The following is an 18,110-nucleotide window of genomic DNA, read 5'->3' on the forward strand; positions in this document are numbered from 1 at the left end:
CCACATCTTGTGCTTTATCTGTTAGGACATTGATCCATAAGCATTCAGCATCATTTTCTTCTGCGTTATCGGTGACTTGGAAACAGGTAATATCATTTTGACATAGAGTGCCATTCCCCCTCCCGCTGGGTGGCACATGAACCACCAGCTGGGGGAGGCTAGCCCCCAGCCCCACCCCTTCTGTCTGAGGCCCCACCCTTTCCCCCTCCCTGCTGGAACCCAGAGCCCCTCCCACCTTGGCCACCAGCACAGTCCTGCCCCAGAATAGCCCCCCAGCCCCAAAGGAGCACCGCGAGGGTGGGTGGTACGTGGCCCCAGCCCCAAAGGAGCACTGGGAGGGCAGTTGGAGTGCACAGAGGGGGTGGCGGTAAGCAGGGGGTGGTGGTAAGCAGGGGGCCTCCCCCAGTCTATGTGACCCGCCGTCCATGCCCCTCCTCTCTTTTCCCATTTAATCCATCCTAAATAGATTATAACCATTTAGAAACAGTGGCACCAAAAGGGCCCAGACTGATTGGAGGCTCATTGTACCGTGTGTGTGTATGCATGTACACACACACAGAGAGCAAATGACAGTGCCTACCCCAAAGAGTCCACAGTCTTAAATTTAAGACCAGATGCAACGAGTGGGTGTAACAAGAGGATGGGGGTACGAGTAATACGCAGCTATGGGCATGCTATGTAGGTATGATGTCATGTTTTATTTTTACATCAATAAAGCATGAGAGTAGAGTTCTCACATCTGGCCACTTGCCCAGTCACTATCAGCTGGCAACATTTTGTAGACATTATAGTAAAATTAGAAGAGGAAGTGGTTCATAGATTAGTGCAAGGATGACAGGCCCGGATTAACTCTCCTGTGGGCCCGGGCCTATTTGATTTTGTGGGGTCCCTGCATATGTCTTTATCCTGGGAGGGAGTTTGGTACAGGAGATTGGGGTGCAAGAGGGGGATTCTGATCTGGGGCAGGGGATTGGGGTGGAGGAGAGGCTGTGAGGTGCAGGCTCTGGCCGGGAGGCACTTACCACAGGTGGCTCCCGGTCGGTGGTGCAGCAGGGCTCAGGCAGGCTGCCTGCCTGCCATAGCCCCAAGCTGCTCCCAGAAGTGGCTGGCTGCTAGCATGTCTCTGCAGCCCCTGGGGTTCCTGGCCAATGGAAGCTGCAGGGACGGTGTTAGGGGCAGCACACAGAGCCTCCCCCTTCTCCCCACCCCCTCACCTTGTGCCAGGGGCCACAGAGACGTGCTAACAGCTGACTGCTTCAGGGAGTAGCGTGAGGCCACGGCTTGCAGGCAGCCTGCCTGAGCACCCCATTGTGCCAGGGGACTTTTAGCAGCCCGGAGTTGGAGATTGCTGCCTGTGATTTTTTTTGTGGGGCACCCCTTGAGCTGGGGCTCTGGACTGCAGCCCCTAAAATCCCTGCCTTAATCTGGCCCTGAGGATGATGATTGACATGTGTGTCAGTGACCCTCTGTAACTCATGTGACAAATGCCGGTTTCAGCATGAACTCCCCCTCCGCACCTTGCTCTGCCCTTGATGGAGGAGAAGCTACGGCAAGGGAGCCAACAGGGCAGCAGGCCACAGTCCAACCATGCTGCTGGGAGAAGGGAGAATGAAAACTCGTGCTGGCGATGTAACTGAGATTGGGATTTCCCACAGAACTTTGGACTCCACATGGTTATCAGGCCACACTTCTATCCCTTCCATCCTACAGCCTTAAATATAACTTTCCCTCTTCTGTGTGATTTGGGTGGAAGGAGCTGATTAAGCTCTTGGGGTCTGCACTCTGTTCACAGCTCAGCATGTGCAAAACAAAATGTATTAGGAATGTTCAGCAACGTCTGATAATGAGGAACCAGTCTCTTCATTCTCTTCAGATTTGGCCACTCAGGGTATTTTCTTCCCGAGCCTCAGTGAATTTACAGACCCAGGCTGCTCTCTCCCTGTTAACTTCTACTGATGTCAGTGGGAGTTAGAAGCCTAAATACCTTTGCGGATTTGGACTTTATTGTGTCTGTGCTTCAATCTCCCATTCGTAGGCACTTCTCTGCCTTACAGGGCTGTATAAGTACCTAAGATAGATAGCCGTCACACTCTGGTCCCTCGCCAAGATGAGTATTGATCTGCACAATGATTTGTCGGTGTTCTTCCAGCTGGGTTAAACTTGGATTTTGTTGCAAACATCCAACTCAGCCCAAGTTGGTTGAGTTTCACAGGCCTTTCAAGGAAACAAGCAGTTTTGAGCAGCTCTTGGCTGACAGTTTAATGACAAAACCACATGACGCTTGGTGATTTTTTTTGAATGAGTTTATTGTGAATATTTGTGGTGGTTTTTGCACCTGAATTTCAAAGCAGAACTCATGGGCTGCAAACCTGTAATCCCAATGGAATCATGGCTGCTGTGTTTGGCACGGCTGTTTGTAAATCTAAACTGGTGACAGTTATCCTGAAGAGCATAAGAACACTTGAAAATAAAAGCACCCAGCGAATTAGTGTCCAAAAGTTTTGGGCCGTTCACAACTTGTAACAGTGCCCCTTTAAACTAAGATGGGATCAAGCAGTAACATTTGGATATGGCTCTGTATTTTGAACAGCCCCATTTCAGTGGGTGTTTAAATCTGGGGTTTTGGTTAAGCCGATAATAAAGCTAGAGACCATTTGCAAAGGTCTCATCTGGCTGCAGGTTTGGAGTGTGAACACCTCTGGTGTTCAGGGATGCTTGGATCAAATGCTTTGATCTGGCCTATTATTAGCAGACAGGCCATTTCTAAAATTTGGGTCTGGATCATACTTTGGTCCCATCTCTACTTTTTGGCCAAACCCGGGTCCTATTGAAGTCAATGACAAAACTTTTTTTGCCTTTCCTGGGACTTTGATTTGGCCCTTTCAGAGATGTCAGAACTGAACCTTTGGACTCAGACAGAAAGTGCAGGAGTTGCAAACCCTCAAGACAAGTGATGACATTTCTACTTGCAGTAATTACATAATCAAGCACCACAATAATGCAGTAAGATATGGCTAGAATAATCTGTGCTGTGAGAGTAACGTCAAACCTCATAAATTATCCAAGATGCATGTCTGTGACTTGAGACTGAGCTGCAAAATCTGTTCATTTAACACAGACTGAAACAGGATTTGGCTGGATTACAGTGCCTCCCGGGGTGTACCACTGCAGAAAAGAGGCTTTTAGTTACTAAATGCACTTTTTCTTTTGTTTCTTACAATTAGTTTTATTTTTTATCTTATTTTTTATTTTTAAGACAGCCAAATCATGGAATCTAGTTACAATACATTTATCCCCTGCTCTGGTTACAACACAGTTGCCATTATTTGTAGTCTAGACCAGTGGTTCTCAAAGCTGGTCCGCCGCTTGTTCAGGAAAAGCCCCTGGTGGGCCAGGCTGGTTTGTTTACCTGCCGCATCCGCAAGTTCAGCTTATCGCAGCTCCCACTGGCCGTGGTTCGCCGGTCCAGGCCAATGGGGGCCGTGGAAAGCGGCAGCCAGCACATCCCTCGGCCCGCGACGCTTCCCGCAGCCCCCATTGGCCTGCAGAGGCGAACCACGGCCAGTGGGACCCGTGATCGGCCGAACCTGTGAACGCGGCAGGTAAACAAACTGGCCCGGCCCGCCAGGGGCTTTCCCTGAACAAGCAGCGGACTGGCTTTGAGAGCCACTGGTCTAGGCAGAATCTTATTTGTGCCACTGACTTAGCGGTATTTGAAGTGTACATAGGCCATAACTGTTTATCCTTCTTCTTTTAAACTGTTGTCAGTTGGCTCCTGAAACCTACAATGTATCCCTCTGTCCCTTTAAGGCCGCCAATCAGCTCAATCTGAGATACCTAGAACTGTTGTCAGAGTGTGCAGATGCCACAGCAGAAGACGGGATTTGACCCTCTCCATTGACCTTGCTGCCATCATTTCACAAGTTCTCCAGTCATCATATTTTTCAGTCTGGACAAGATCTGAATTCCTAATGTAATAATTAAAAATCTTTAAACACCAAAGCACTTTCTATGGGCCCATCTGTGTATCATAAAGTAATAAGGAAAGACTAACCTTGTTTTTACCCTTTTGAAGATCACCTTTAAGTGCAATGCAAGTTTATGATGCTTTAAGAACAACAAATATTGTAACATACATTATGGACCTGCTCTAGCATCCATTCAAGTCAATGATCAAACTCCCATTGACTTCAGTGGGAGTGGCAGTGGGTCCTATAATTGATGTCAGATCTCTGCAAACAGGTACAAGGGAGGGGAAAAGATTTGTTAATTTTGGAGGCATAGAGAACAGACAATCAAGTTTCTACAGAAATCATCCGTAGCTGGCTTACTTACTATAAGTCTTGGAATATTGGTTTCCAGACTGTAAGAGTCACTGGGCTTTTCTGTAGTTATTTTTTTATCCACGTTTTGGTTTGGTTTTTTCACACTTACATTGCCAGCTGTACCATCATTGATTACAACTGAGGTTCCCGTTCCTTAATTGTGATGGAAAAATATTCTCCTAGACTAGATAGCACTGAAGAATTGAGGGCCTATTTCCAAACGTGGATGCTCCAATTACGGCACCCGGTTTGGCACTGAGGTCACCGTGTGTCAGCTCGAGCACCCCCGTGCAAACTGGTTACCCAGCATACATGCGCAAGGTTGAAAATCAAGCTCCCTGATTCTAACGGTTGCTTTTTCCACGCTTTTCCTCTCAGCTCAAGATGGCTTTTGTGTCCACACTGAACAGGAAGATCAAGAGCTCTCATCTGCAGAATGGCATTGATACGGAAAATCAGGAAACCAACACCAATTATACATGGCTTCCTCCCAACTTGCCCAGCAAGTGCACCTGGAAGCCAGGGAAGCCCATCTCCGACTCACCTCATTCCCATGTGCCCTTGTAAGTAACTCTCTTGTGCTAGTTATGTTCAGACTGTTTTATATCCTCCCTACTGCAGGAAATTCAGGGCCTTCCCCTGTGCCTCAAGGTTCCACTAGAATGTTCATAGTCAGAATTCAGCATTTAAAGCAATGATTTTATGTATAAAAACTGCTATTATTTTTCCCAAAAGGGGGTCCTCTGATCCGCTAATATTTCCAGTCCACTCACGACTGCCCCCTCTCTTTCACCATGAAGAGCGTTGACTTAAACTGGAATTGTGGATGCTCAGCAGCTCTCCTGCAAACCAGACCCTTAGGGATCTGAAGTTAGGCACCAGAAAACAAGGCACCCAACATTAGTGGGCACTTTTGGAGAATGCAGCCATAATGAAAATAGAGCCTTCTAACCTAACCCTCTCTCTATAGATTTGTTAACATGTTAACTAAGGGCCCAGTTCTATCACCTTTACTCACATTGAGTGGTACCTTATTCTGGGAGCAGTCCAGTGACTCCTCATGGAGTAAGCTACCATCAGGTGGTAAAGGAATATTCAGTTTCCTCTGATCAGTATCAAGGCCACAGTCCTTCCTCCAGTGCCCAGACCAAGTAACTTGGCAGGAAGGAAGGGGAGTATCTATTCTCCCAACCCCAAAGGCAGCATCATGGGAGCAGGGCCCACTTCCTGGCTGCTACTCCACAGCCCTGCATTCCTTTGCCGTAGAGAAGGGTGTCAGTGTCTTACCATCCAGTGTTGGACCTTGTCACTGCCTCATTTGCCCCTTTTGGGGCTTCCCAATAACTGCCCCCAGACTCTCATGTGGGAAGAATAACACCCCTTCTTGGGCCTCGTTTATTAAAGTATCGCAGTTCAAATAGCTCAAATCCAAACAAGGTTTCCCCCACTCCATGGTTTGTTCAGTCCTTTGTTGAGCTCACAAGTTCTTTCCAAATCCCAGGTCTTGCTGCCTGATGTTTCCTCAGCCTCCTCCCTCGTCATGCTTCTGCTCCGGCCCTTTGTGGCAGGTAGCTCTAGCCCAGCCCCTTTCACCTGCCTGGAGCCGGGATCTCCGTCCTTTCAGAGCCTGGATCCCCTCTCGATCCCTTGCAGAAGCCTCTCTGAATGTCTTTTGCCTCCATTGCCCTTGTACTGGGGCTTCAGGCCCCAGGGTCTCTCAAAGCTCCCTCTAAGCAGGAGAACTCTGTCAGGCCTACTCAGATTCTCTGGAGAGACCTCCCCTGAGTCTGTACTAGCCCCGGTTTCCCACTCTCTGCTGGAGTTGGCTCCATCCTAGAGGAATCCCCATCTCCTGGCCTACCATTACATGATTCCTGATGATCTGACCCAACCACCAGCCCAGACCCAACCTTTGGAACCAGATGACAAGGCACAGGGGAGGCTGAGCCCAAATCCCTTAAAGGGCCAGTCCACCCTATGACAAGGAGGATCTACAAAGTAAGATTCAAGGATCCCATTCCCTGATTTACCACTTCCTTGCCTCTGACTGCCAGACCCATGCTGTGGCAGACCAAGAACCTCTACAGACCTAGGCTCATAATAGTGCAGAGGTTGTGCCACGAATCATGCCCCCAGGGCCAGCAAACTTGCCCTGATTGCACTGAAAAAGGGCAAGATGCTCCTCTGAATGAACACCTTTTCCACATGGTAGAATCTGTTTGGTCTATACCAAGTGGTGGTGATGCGAGGCAACATAAAATATTACTAATATTTTGAACTCCTACCTTTTTGTTTGAGGATCTCAAAGCACTTTACAAACATTAATTAATTAGGTGTTAACCCACCCCACCCTTGTGAGGTATTATCATTTTGCAGGTGGGGAAACTGATGCACACAGAAATTAAGTGACTTTCCCAAGGCCATAGGGAAGCTATGGCAGAGCTAGGGATTGAATCCACATTTCCTGAGTCCTAGTCCAGTGCCATGTCCACATGATTTATTAAGCAAGATCAATTAATTTTACAGAGTGCAGGGAGCATCAGAGCTGCATGTTGTTAAAACATGTTGCTCAGAGATAGTGAAAATCTCACGTTTCTTACACTGCTTCTGAAACTTTGCAATTGTTCCTGCCTTTCTTGCCAGTGACAGTGCAATGTGGTGTCAAAACCCTCCTTCCATCTTTAAACTGAAAACATGCAATACCAGTGAGAAATTCTGAATGACTAACAAAGGAGATCGTTCCACCCTTTCTCATAACTGTGATGTATTTAGCCACCTGATTAAAAAATGCTTTGGAAATATAGTCCCTAAATTATCTTATTTATTTGCAGAATGTCTAGTGACTAAAGGAGCAGCTCTTTCAGTCAAATCAATTTTCTTTTCAATATGCATGCTGACTGGGAATGACTTATTCTTTGGCAACATATGCTACCTCTGGGGAAATCTGAATGAGAAAATGAAGCACATGTGCAAATGATCATCTTGCGAAACTATTCTGGATCCCTTCTATCCAAGTGCACTCCCGTGTCTCTATCCAGATTCCAGCGTGCCCTGATTCCTCCAGAAACATGGCACTCTTTATAAAGTTAAAGAAAATATGTACTACTCAAACTGCACTAATATACACCTCTATGTAGCATGCTCTCTAGGGATATTGGGTATTGCTATAACAGGGTTAAAAAGGGAACCAGATAAGTTCATGGAGGATAGGTTCATCAATGGCTATTAGCCAGGATGGGCAGGGATGGTGTCCCTATCTTCTGTTTGCCAGCAGCTGGGAATGGGTGATAGGGGATGGATCACTTGATGATTGCCTGTTCTGTTCATTCTCTCTGGAGCACTTGACATTGGCCACTGTCAGAAGACAGGATACTGGGCTAGATGGACCTGTGGTCTGACCCAGTATGGCCGTTCTTATGTTCTTTTAACCTTGCGTAAATGTCTAAATACAGACTATATTCTAGATTTCTATACCCAAGAATACATTGTGCAGTTCTGATCCTTCGGCAGTCTCAAGAACTGCAGCTAGCAGCTAGTGTAGAAAATCTCCAGACCTGCTGAGAGTCCAATATAGATTGTGCGGGAGATTAGAAAAAGAAGAGTTGATCTTGGATCAGGTGAAGGGGATAATTACCTAAAGCTTCAGAACGGTACAGGTTTGAGCTGGTTCTTACATTGTCTGAGCTAGTTATGCTGCCTCATATAATCCGGGTAATGGCCAATCAAGTCTCACATCCTGATATGATGAGGTTTTCCTCTGGGCATTTTATACAGTAGCACTCCTCACAAAGTAACAGCAGGGTTTTTGGAGTGGAACCCTCTCGCTCCCAACTGAAACCAAATGCAGTGATACTGCAGTATCCCCAACAGCCATTCCAGTGAACCAAAGGCCTTTCTCAGAGATCCTTTAGGCTCACGCATTTCTCATAGAGCTTGGAAGCCCTGAGCCTAGCCTCCCCACCCTTGGGGAGCCTGGGCCTGACCTCTTAGCCACCCCAGATCCTGCATGGGGCATAATAAAGCAAAAACTTCACGCCAAACCTCACAACCAGAGCTCCAGTAGCCCCGGCACCGCCTGTCCTATTATAGCTTCCCCTGGCCTATTATACCCACCACCCGTGGGTCAGGGCTTTGTCTTATATAGGTGCCTATTACTCCCAACTCTCTGTCCTGCCTTTTTACATTGGCTATCTGGTCACCCTAGTAAGGAGTGTCCACTTCCCTGCCACACTGACTGTTTCTGACTGCTGGTAAAGTCTTCTGACCAGCCCAGCTCCCCTCTGATGCTTGTCACTGATTTCTGGAGCAGGGTGAAAATAGTGTGCTCTGTGTGTGTGTGTGTATGTGTGTGTGTGTGTGTATATATCACTATATCTATATAGATAGATAGATATTATCCACAAGTATTGGTTTGAATTTAAAAATGGATTCACTTTGGCCTTGCTTGCACCTCTCCCGTATTGCTTTCTGCAAACATAGCCCACTAGTCAGCACGGGTTACGTGTCCCAGTCTGGGCCAAGCCAGAGAGGGTGTAGGTCTGTTACCGCTCTTATGGTGAAAGCTCTTTAGCTTAAACTGTAGGAACTCGTGCTTGTAGCTCTGGAGGGTCTTAGTTCAGTCCCTGGTATGAAGGCTGTTCATGTGACATGAGCATTTGAGCAGTTGTTTTGCTCTTGGAATCTGAATTTTGAGCTCCCATGCTTGAACAATTATAGGTAGCAGAAGTGCCATGACAAATCCATGCTGGTGCTGATGTACAATGAACCCAGCTGTACAATGAACCCATTGAGAGAAGCCCGGGGCTAGGCCTGTGAATGATTCCTTATGTCTGTCTGGGGCCTAAATATGTCTTTTTAGCTAACAAATTTCCCCTTCTCTTCTGCTATGACTGTTTCTCTTCACTGTTGGTTGGTCACTCATAAAGGCAGTCAGTATATTTTATAAAGGATGCTGTTTAATTCTACAAAACATCAGCCCGGGCACAGAGGCAACCAAATAAGCCAAACAAGGATTTGACTTCACTATTCACGCATCACACTGAGTTACTTTGTGTATGTGACAAACAAAGTTAAATTTTAACTCTGCGCTCAGCAATAAACTTACTGTAGCCTTTTCTTTTCTAAGAATGATGGATTGGGTAAGGTCTCTGGGGCCTGGATAGGATCTCATAACCCTCCTTATCTGCTCTCTTCCACTATATGGTCACCATTCCCTGAGATTCAAAGCCCTCAGAGCATCTTCAAGCCCTTGTCCTGGTAAGAGGAGGTATGCACACCCACTACAGAAACAAAGCCATGTGGCTTTTGGGACCAATCATGACTAACCAAGACAACTCAAATTTCAAATATCAAGTACTGAGTGCACGGAGTTGTGATCAATCCATAGAGTGCAAACAAACAAAAAAATGGCAACAAAATTTGTCAGTTTTGAAGGAGAAGTAAATCTGTATTTACTACCTTTATCACCAGTAGGCCATATACATCTTGGGTATTTCAAGGATGAGCTGGGTTCAGAGTTCAAATCATGATAACAAATACGGGGTGTGTTTGTATATCTGAAATTGAATGGGAGGTGAACAACTCTGGGTTGTTACCCTTTTCAGCAGAAAAGTACTGAGAAGACCAACTCGAGGAAATGGCTCAGCTCTGCCTTAAGATATGGATTCAATAAACACACCCCTTGAGTAATCTTTTTTTCTGTAAGAGTAAAAGGTCCAAGGACATAAACTTCCAATCTACTTGGCCAAAGGCCATTTAAATGTGTGTCATTTGCCCAGTAGCAGTGGCATGCTCTAGTTCCACTGCTCCCAGATAAACCCGGGATGGAAGGCTATATTGCACCAGTCTAACTGAGAGCAGAATTTAGTCCTTTGTGGAAATATCAGAGTTCTCCCCTACGTGACAGGATAAATATTTCTCTCTAAACAAAGGGAAGTCAGGTTGTAAACTGCTGTAAACTGGCAACATTCTATCGAAACTGATTGACACCAGCTAAAACTCTGGCTCTGTTTGTGTTACAGACATGTGGACTGACACACATATTTAAAAAAAAATACTTGACATGAGTTTTTTGGGTTTGCTGCTTAACTTTTCAGTACAGGCATACTACCTCCTTAATCTGCTAAGGGCATAGATTTGGGTACATCTACACTTGGAGCTGGGGGTGTGATTCACAGCTTGAGAAGACATACCTACACCAGCTCTGATCAAGCCATTGTGCTAAAAATAGTGTAGCCACAGGGTTGCGAGCAGCAGAAGGGGTTAACTGCACCAAGTACATGCCTATGGTCTCAAGATGACATATTACATATTCAGAACAGCTAGCCCCTCCCACTGCTCACACCACCATGGCTACCAGGGCTGTCCTTACCCATACGCAAAGTACGTAGCTGCGTAGGGCACCACAAATTTCCTGATGCCCTGCACAGCTGCGTGCTGCTCCAGCCCCTGCTCTGCCTCTTCCCCATGGCCCCCTGCCCCTGCTCCACCCCATGCCTCCCCTTCCCACCCTTGCTCCGCCCCAGCTCCACTTCCCTGAGGAGTGCAGGCAGGGCTGAGCCTACACTTACCGGCGGTGGGAAGTGCAGTGGCTCGACCTCAGATGCGCCGCCGGTAAGTGCTGGGAGGTGGTTCCCCCCTGTTCTCCAAGCCAGCGCTGCCCCACCCCCATGGAGGCCTGGGGCCCCAGACATCCCCTCTCCCCTGTGGGGGCTGCTGCGTAGGGCCCCAGAATAGCTAAAGACGGCCCTGACGGCTACATTCTATTATTAGCACAATAGCTCAATCAGAGCTAGTGCGAGTATGTCTTCTCCAGCTAGGCATTATACCCCCAACTCAAAGTGCAGACATACTCCAAAGAGTTTGCAGCCATAGGCTCTTGGCAGAAAAAGCTGACAAGACTGATGTTTTTTATGGGACCAGCAAATAAAGGCACAACCAGTCATTTAAAGGGCACTGAACTCCAGATCTGGTTTATTCACCTGTGCACTGTTATTCCAAGTGAGGTATCAGAGTGAGTCTGATGCTAATAAACACATGATTCTCTAGCTAATGCTCTGGATTTGTGTGAATGAGAGACTAATTCTGGTCCGGAGTATCTATTTAAAATCTTGTTACCTGTGAGCAGCAATCCATTGTCGGGATTTTACTTGCACACCCTTGTGGCATGAGAATTTAAAAGAATTCCTCTTGGGGATGTATTTGAAGTATTGAGTATCTGAATTAACAAAGTACGACAGCATCGTCTTTAAACCCTGCAATCCTTTAATGCAGTCACAGAATCATAGAATCTCAGGGTTGGAAGGCACCTCAGGAGGTCATCTAGTCCAACCCCCTGCTCAAAGCAGGACTAATCTCCAACTAAATCATCCCAGCCGGGGCTTTGTCAAGCCTCACTAAGGATTCCACCACCTCCCTAGGGAACCCAGTCCAGTGCTTCTCCAACCTCCTAGTGAAAAAGTTTTTCCTAATATCCAACCTAAACCTTCCCCACTGCAACTTGAAACCATTACTCCTTGTTCTGTCTTCTGCCACCACTGAGAACAATTTCGATCCATCCTCTCTGGAACCCCCTTTCAGGTAGTTGAAATCAGCTATCAAATCCCCCCTCATTCTTCTCTTCTGCAGAATAATAATCCCAGTTCCCTCAGCCTCTCCTCATAAGTCATGTGCTCCAGCCCCCAATTATTTTTGTTGCCCTCCGCTGGACTCTTTCCAACTTTTTCACATCTTTCTTGTAGTGTGGGGCCCAAAACTGGACACAGTACTCCAGATGAGGCCTCACCAATGCCGAATAGAGGGGAACAATCACGTCCCTTGATCTGCTGGCAATGCTCCTACTTATACAGCCCAAAATGTCGTTAGCCTTCTTGGCAACAAGAGCACACTGTTAACTCATATCCAGCTTCTCATCCACTGTAACCCCTAGGTCCTTTTCTGCAGAACTGCTGCCTAGCCACTCAGTCCTTAATCTGTAGCAGTTCATGGGATTCTTCTGTCCTAAGTACAGGCCTCTGCACTTGTTCTTGTTGAACCTCATCAAATTTCTTTTGGCCCAATCCTCTAATTTGTCTAGGTCACTCTGGACCCTATCCCTACCCTCCAGCATATCTACCACTCCTCCCAGTTTAGTGTCATCTGCAAACTTGCTGAAGGTGCAGTCCACGCCATCCTCCGGATCATTAATGAAGATATTGAACAAAACCGGCCCCAGGACCGACCCTTGGGACACTCCGCTTGATATTGGCTGCCAACTAGACATGGAGCTATTGATCACTACCCATTGAGCCCGACGATCTAGCCAGCTTTCTATCCACCTTATAGTCCATTCATCCAGCCCATACTTCAACTTGCTTGCAGGAATACTGTGGGAGACCGTATCAAAAGCTTTGCTAAAGCCAAGGAATAACATGTCCACTGCTTTCCCCTCATCCACAGAGCCAGTTATCACGTCATAGGAGGCAGTCAGGTTAGTCAGGCATGACTTGCCCTTGGTGAATCCATGGTGACTGTTCCTGATAACTTTCCTCTCCTTTAAGTGCTTCAAAATTGATTCCTTGAGGACCTGCTCCATGATTTTTCCAGGGACTGAGGTGAGGCTGACTGGCCTGTAGTTCCCTGGATCCTCCTCCTTCCCTTTTTTAAAGACGGGAACTACATTAGCCTTTTTCCAGTCATCTGGGACCTCCTCCGCCGTGATCACCATGAGTTTTCAAAGATAATGGCCAATGGCTCTGCAATCATATCTGCCAGCTCCTTTAGCACCCTCGGATGCAGCGCATCCGGTCCCATGGACTTGTGCTCGTCCAGCTTTTCTAAATGGTCCTGAACCACTTCTCTCTTCACAGAGGGCTGGTCACCTCCTCCTCATACCATCAGAGCCCTCCTGGGGAGTGCATGCCTCCTCTAGATCACGCTACAGGTGGCCTCACACCATCTGAACAAGTTTTTTTTTACTTTCCATTTCCTGGCCTCTCTCTAACTCCACCCACTTGCAACCCAGTGAAGGAGCTGGGGAAGGGAAATGCATTACTATATACAGATGAGTACATCTACTGTTTCATCAAGGGGGGTGGGGGAAGTCATGCACTATGCAAGTCAGCATGGGCAGCGTCATTCCAATCAATGATGCTAGGAACTTTGACCCACCTCTGTAGCCACAGTTCACTTCATATCTATGGAAAAGAGCACAAGAAGAATAGATGACAGGCAGGCCCAAAAGTTCAGATTCACATACCTCCTGCCCACACACGATGATGTGCTGGCAAACTTTTACAAGGGCTCCTGCAGAAGTTTTCAGCCTCCGCAGATGGTGCATGGGCCACACCTACAAAAAACATATCAATCCATGTTTCTGCCACCATCCTGGCCCAATATTTCATGATGCACTGTGCTTAGCCCTCAAATGGAGGCATTTCTAGTTAACTCACTTATCTGGAAGCTTTTCCTCAAAGCAGCAGCAGTGGTGGCAGGAGCTGTCTTGCAGCCTCTCCTCTCAACAGTGGCTGGCTGGGTAAGCAGCTCCCTTCTGATAGAGGGCTAGCTGGTCAGCTGGGGAATGAGTCTCCTTAGGTTCTTGAGATGGGTGGGACTTACCTGACTGCTTACAGCCTTCCCTTGCATGTCCGTGAGTAGGTCCTAGCTAGCTAGTATGGCTGGGCAAGCACCAGCTGGCTCACAGGCAACTGAAAATGTTAACAAGCACTGCTGGCCTCAACTTTTCTTGCTCACATTCACTGTGTGGATCCCGTATAAGGGTGCGGTGGGATGGGCTATCCCTCAACCTTAACTGGCTTATTTTATATATGTGTGTGCGTGTATGTGAGAGAGAGAGAGAGAATCTTTAGATTGATCCCAGTCTTCTGCTGCAGCCTGGCTTCCTTTTATTTTTATTTTTATTTTTTTGCCCTAGCTATCAGGTTGTTAGTTTGCATTTGCAAGGCTAACTTCACAAGGAAAAGGGCTACAGATTTAGATTTTTGAAAGCCAAAGCTGAGCTTTTCCTTCATGGGGGGCTAAAAGGCCAACTCTGGTAGCAGGTGGCTCTTCGAAGCCCCCCTCCAGCTGATCAGTGCATGTGCAGCCACAGGGCAAGGGACGTACGAGGGTGGAAGCAGTAAGAAGGGACATGTTTGGTTTCTGAATGGGCAACAGTGTCCTGCGAGTTGCATCGCAAAGGCAGCTAAAGTGAAGTTATTCATTAGTGTTGCTGATGTAGGGGATGGCAGTATTTCCTACCACACCCTCCTGTAGTCCAGTTGACAGAGATTGTAGCTGTTTTCCATTGCTGATGCCTATCATCATTTGTAATCTAGGCAATTAGTATGGTCGTGTCCTGGAATCAAAATCTCCCTCAGCCCTCCTCTCCTGCAGATGTTGAAGCCTCTATTTCTCTCAAGTTTTACTCTGGTTTCCTTTTTATGTGGATTTGAATAACAGTCACAGTTACCCTCAGTATATTTTTTTCTGTCTCCACTAACATAGGCCGGAAGAAACAAACATCCTGCCGAATATTCTGAAGAAAGTTGGCCGCACCCCTCTTGTTCGAATCAACAAGATTGGGAAAGCCTATGGACTGAAGTGTGAGCTCTGTGAGTATCCGACATCCACTGCTCTTCTGTCAGGTTTTCTGAACTGAGTGGCAAGCTCAAAAGCTAGGGGGAGACAAGGCCTCTTTTATAAGAGAGTCGGGAGTAACTAACTAAGGTTGGGAAAGTGTGAAAAGAAGGTGGAGAAATCTGGGATACTTCTAGATCTTTCCATTACAGTTATTTATCAGAGCTAAAATAGTGGTCTGCCTTTCAAACTGCAGTGTAACAAGCACCTGACTAACAGTAACCCAGGCCTTGATCCAGCAAGATGGTCTTCACGGAAAGACTCTTGCTACTACTATTACTAGCCCCACTGCTCAGCTGCATTTTTGATACTGCTGGAACGTATGTATTCTGTGATTTTAATCTCCATTTTTTAAAAATAGGATGTGTGTTGTGGAGCTACTCAGCTACTTGCAATACCGAGTGCAATCGAGGCGTATCAGGATCACAGGGTCAGCAGTTTTGGAGGGAGAAAATCTCAGAGCTGATGTAGCTGCTGCTCCTGTTCTTTGGCAGAGCCTGGGGGAACATCAAAACAGTACAAAACAATCTATTCTGTATGGCCCACATTACTGTAGTACCTGAACGCTGCACAATCTCTAATGTATTTATCCTTGCAACACCTCTGTGTTGTTATCCCCATTTTATGGATGGAGAACTGAGGCACAGAGAGGCTGAGGGACTTGCCCAAAATCACACAGAAAGAAAGTGGACTGGAATGCAGATCGCTGAAGTCTTAGGCTAGTGCTCTAACCACTGGACCATCCTTCTCCTTTAAAGATGGCGGCATCTCTCTCCTGCCTGCCCATCTTCCTACATGAGAGAGAAACAAGCTGGGGAGGTAATATCTCTTATTGGACCAACTTCTGTTGGTGAGAGAGATGAGCTTTTGAGCCACACAGAGCTCTTCTTCAGGGCTGGGAAGAGCACTCTGAGCATCACAGCGAAGCGCAAGGTGGAACAGATGGTTTCGCTTTAGCTCGTCTCTCTCACCAACAGAAGTTGGTGCAATAAAAGATATCACCTCACCCACCTTGTCTCGCTAATATCTTGGGACAGACATGGCCAAAGCTACACTTCATACATCTTCCGTAGGGTGGCCAGGTGGCCAGTTTTCAATCAGAATGCCCGACTGAAAAGAGACCGGGGAGCATTGCTGACTGGGCCATTAAAAGCCCAGTTGGCAGGGCTGGCAGGCTCCTCCAGAAGTGGTGCCATGTTCCGCAGCTCCTAGGGTGAGGGACTGCTTGGGAGGCTCCATGCGCTGCCTCAGCATCGCCCCAAGCACCATCTCCACAGCTCCCATTGGCCGGGAACTCTGGCCAATGGGAGCTGCAGGGGTGGTGCCTGTGTGCACTGTGTAGACCCACCTGGCAGCCCTTACGTTTAGGAGCTAAGGGACATGGCACTGCCTGGTGCCTGAATCCCCTCCTGCATCCCAACCCCCTACCCCATCCTGGAGCCCCTCCTGCACCCAAACTCCTTGCCCCAGCCTGGAACCCCCTCCCACGCCCTGAACCCCTCATTTTTGGCCCCACCCAGAAACCTGCACCCCCAGCCCAGAGCCCGTACTCCCTTCCACACTCCAACCCCCTATCTCAGCCTGGAACCCCCTCCCACACTCTGAACCCCTCAGCTCCACCCCAGAGCCTGAACCCCCAGCTTGAGCCCTCACCCACCCCTGTACCCCAACCCCATGCCCTAGCCCCTTCCTGCACCCTGAGCTCCTCATTTCTGGCCCACCCCAGAGCCTGCACTTCCAGCCCCCCTCCTGTACCCCAAACCCTAGCCCAGCCCAGTAAAAATGAGAGAATGAGTGAGGATGGGGGAGAGGGGGTGATGGAGTGGATGGGGCGTGGCCACAGAGAAGGGGCAGGTGCAGGGCACGGGTGTTCGGTTTTGTGCAATTAGAAAGTTGGCAACCCTAATCTTCCTGCATAGCTTCTCTTGCAGGGCTGAACTAGGCGGCCCTCAGATAGTGGTACTGAATATTTTTAAAGACTTTAAAACAGTTCCTTTCAAAATAAAGGAGACTGATAGATTAAAAGTAATATGACTTTTGGCTTTTATTTCCCATATAAATTCATTATTTTTTTCCATTTTCCCCCCATGACCAAAACACAATTCCTTATATAATTTACTGTGACAAGATGCAAGCCTTAATAATAACCTTCTATCTTCCCTCCCTCCACCCATGATGGAGGGAAGGCTTCCCTCCGGTTACTAACACTTTCGCCAAGTTAAACAGAATTGGTGATTGTTCAAGTTATTTATTGTGATGTTTCATGGCATATTTCAAATGTGCCACACCAATCCACATGAGTACAGCTAGGAAATGTTAAAGATGAATTGGAAAGCAAAGGTTCAAATTAAATTTGTGTGCTGAATGTCTGCACTAACTACACAGCTGCCAGGCTTTATCCAGCTAATGTGGCATTTCTCACAGATGAGAGTAGCTGGTTTCCTGCATACATCCTGCCCTAAGCCCTGGTGAGGATAGGAAATGGAGCAGCGCAAATCTTGGCAGCTGAGGCAGGAGTAGTACTGAAGGGTGCTTGGGTCAGTGGTTGCGGGGAGTGCTGAAGGTTGGGAGTGAGACCTGGGTAGGAGGTAGCAGTGTGGAGGGCCCCTCACCATCTATCCCAATCAGCTGCTGTATGCATTCTGCTCCTCTTCCTTACTGTTTCCTCCCAATTCAAATCCAGCAGAGGGAGCAGTGATGCTGCCTGCAGAGCAGATGCCACAGCCAGAGCCACTGTCGAGTATTCCTAATTCCAGCAGGGTTGTGTGTCACATAAGATGCTTAAGGCCCAGGGCCGCCCAGAGGTGGGGGCAAATGGGGCAATTTGCCCCAGGCCCTGCAGGGGCCCCCACGAGAATATAATATTCTATAGTTTTGCAACTTTTTTTTATGGAAGGGGCCCTCGAAATTGCTTTGCCCCAGGCCTCCTGAATCCTCTGGGTGGCCCTGTTAAGGCCTAGCAGCCCTGTCTGTAACTACACTGGGAGTGTATAACTTTTTAACAGTTCTTCTTAATAGCATTTTGAAATCCTCTTGATACACTACCTGGCTCTCTGCAGCTGTGCCAGCAGGTGTCATTCTATTGCATCACATGAGACAAGGTGGGTGAGGTAATATTTCTTTTACAGGACCAACTTCTGGTGAGAGAGAAACTTTTGAGCTACACAGAGC

The 18,110-nt window shown here is 47.6% G+C and overlaps 1 protein-coding gene across 1 annotated transcript in view; it reads left to right on the forward strand.

Annotated features, from left to right (window-relative positions):
- The first annotated feature begins 76 nt into the window (after positions 1-76).
- Positions 77-18,110, forward strand: part of LOC120388810 (cystathionine beta-synthase-like) — a 45,014-nt gene continuing 26,980 nt past the window's right edge. Inside the window, exons 1-3 of the mRNA XM_039510902.1 lie at positions 77-86; positions 4,704-4,888; positions 14,808-14,914. Of these exons, the coding sequence (XP_039366836.1) occupies positions 4,710-4,888; positions 14,808-14,914 (286 nt within the window). The 5' untranslated portion in view covers positions 77-86; positions 4,704-4,709. The remainder of the gene's footprint in view (positions 87-4,703; positions 4,889-14,807; positions 14,915-18,110) is intronic.

The sequence above is a fragment of the Mauremys reevesii genome, linkage group 1 (assembly GCF_016161935.1).
Source record: "Mauremys reevesii isolate NIE-2019 linkage group 1, ASM1616193v1, whole genome shotgun sequence".
In the NCBI taxonomy this organism is placed as follows: domain Eukaryota; kingdom Metazoa; phylum Chordata; order Testudines; family Geoemydidae; genus Mauremys; species Mauremys reevesii.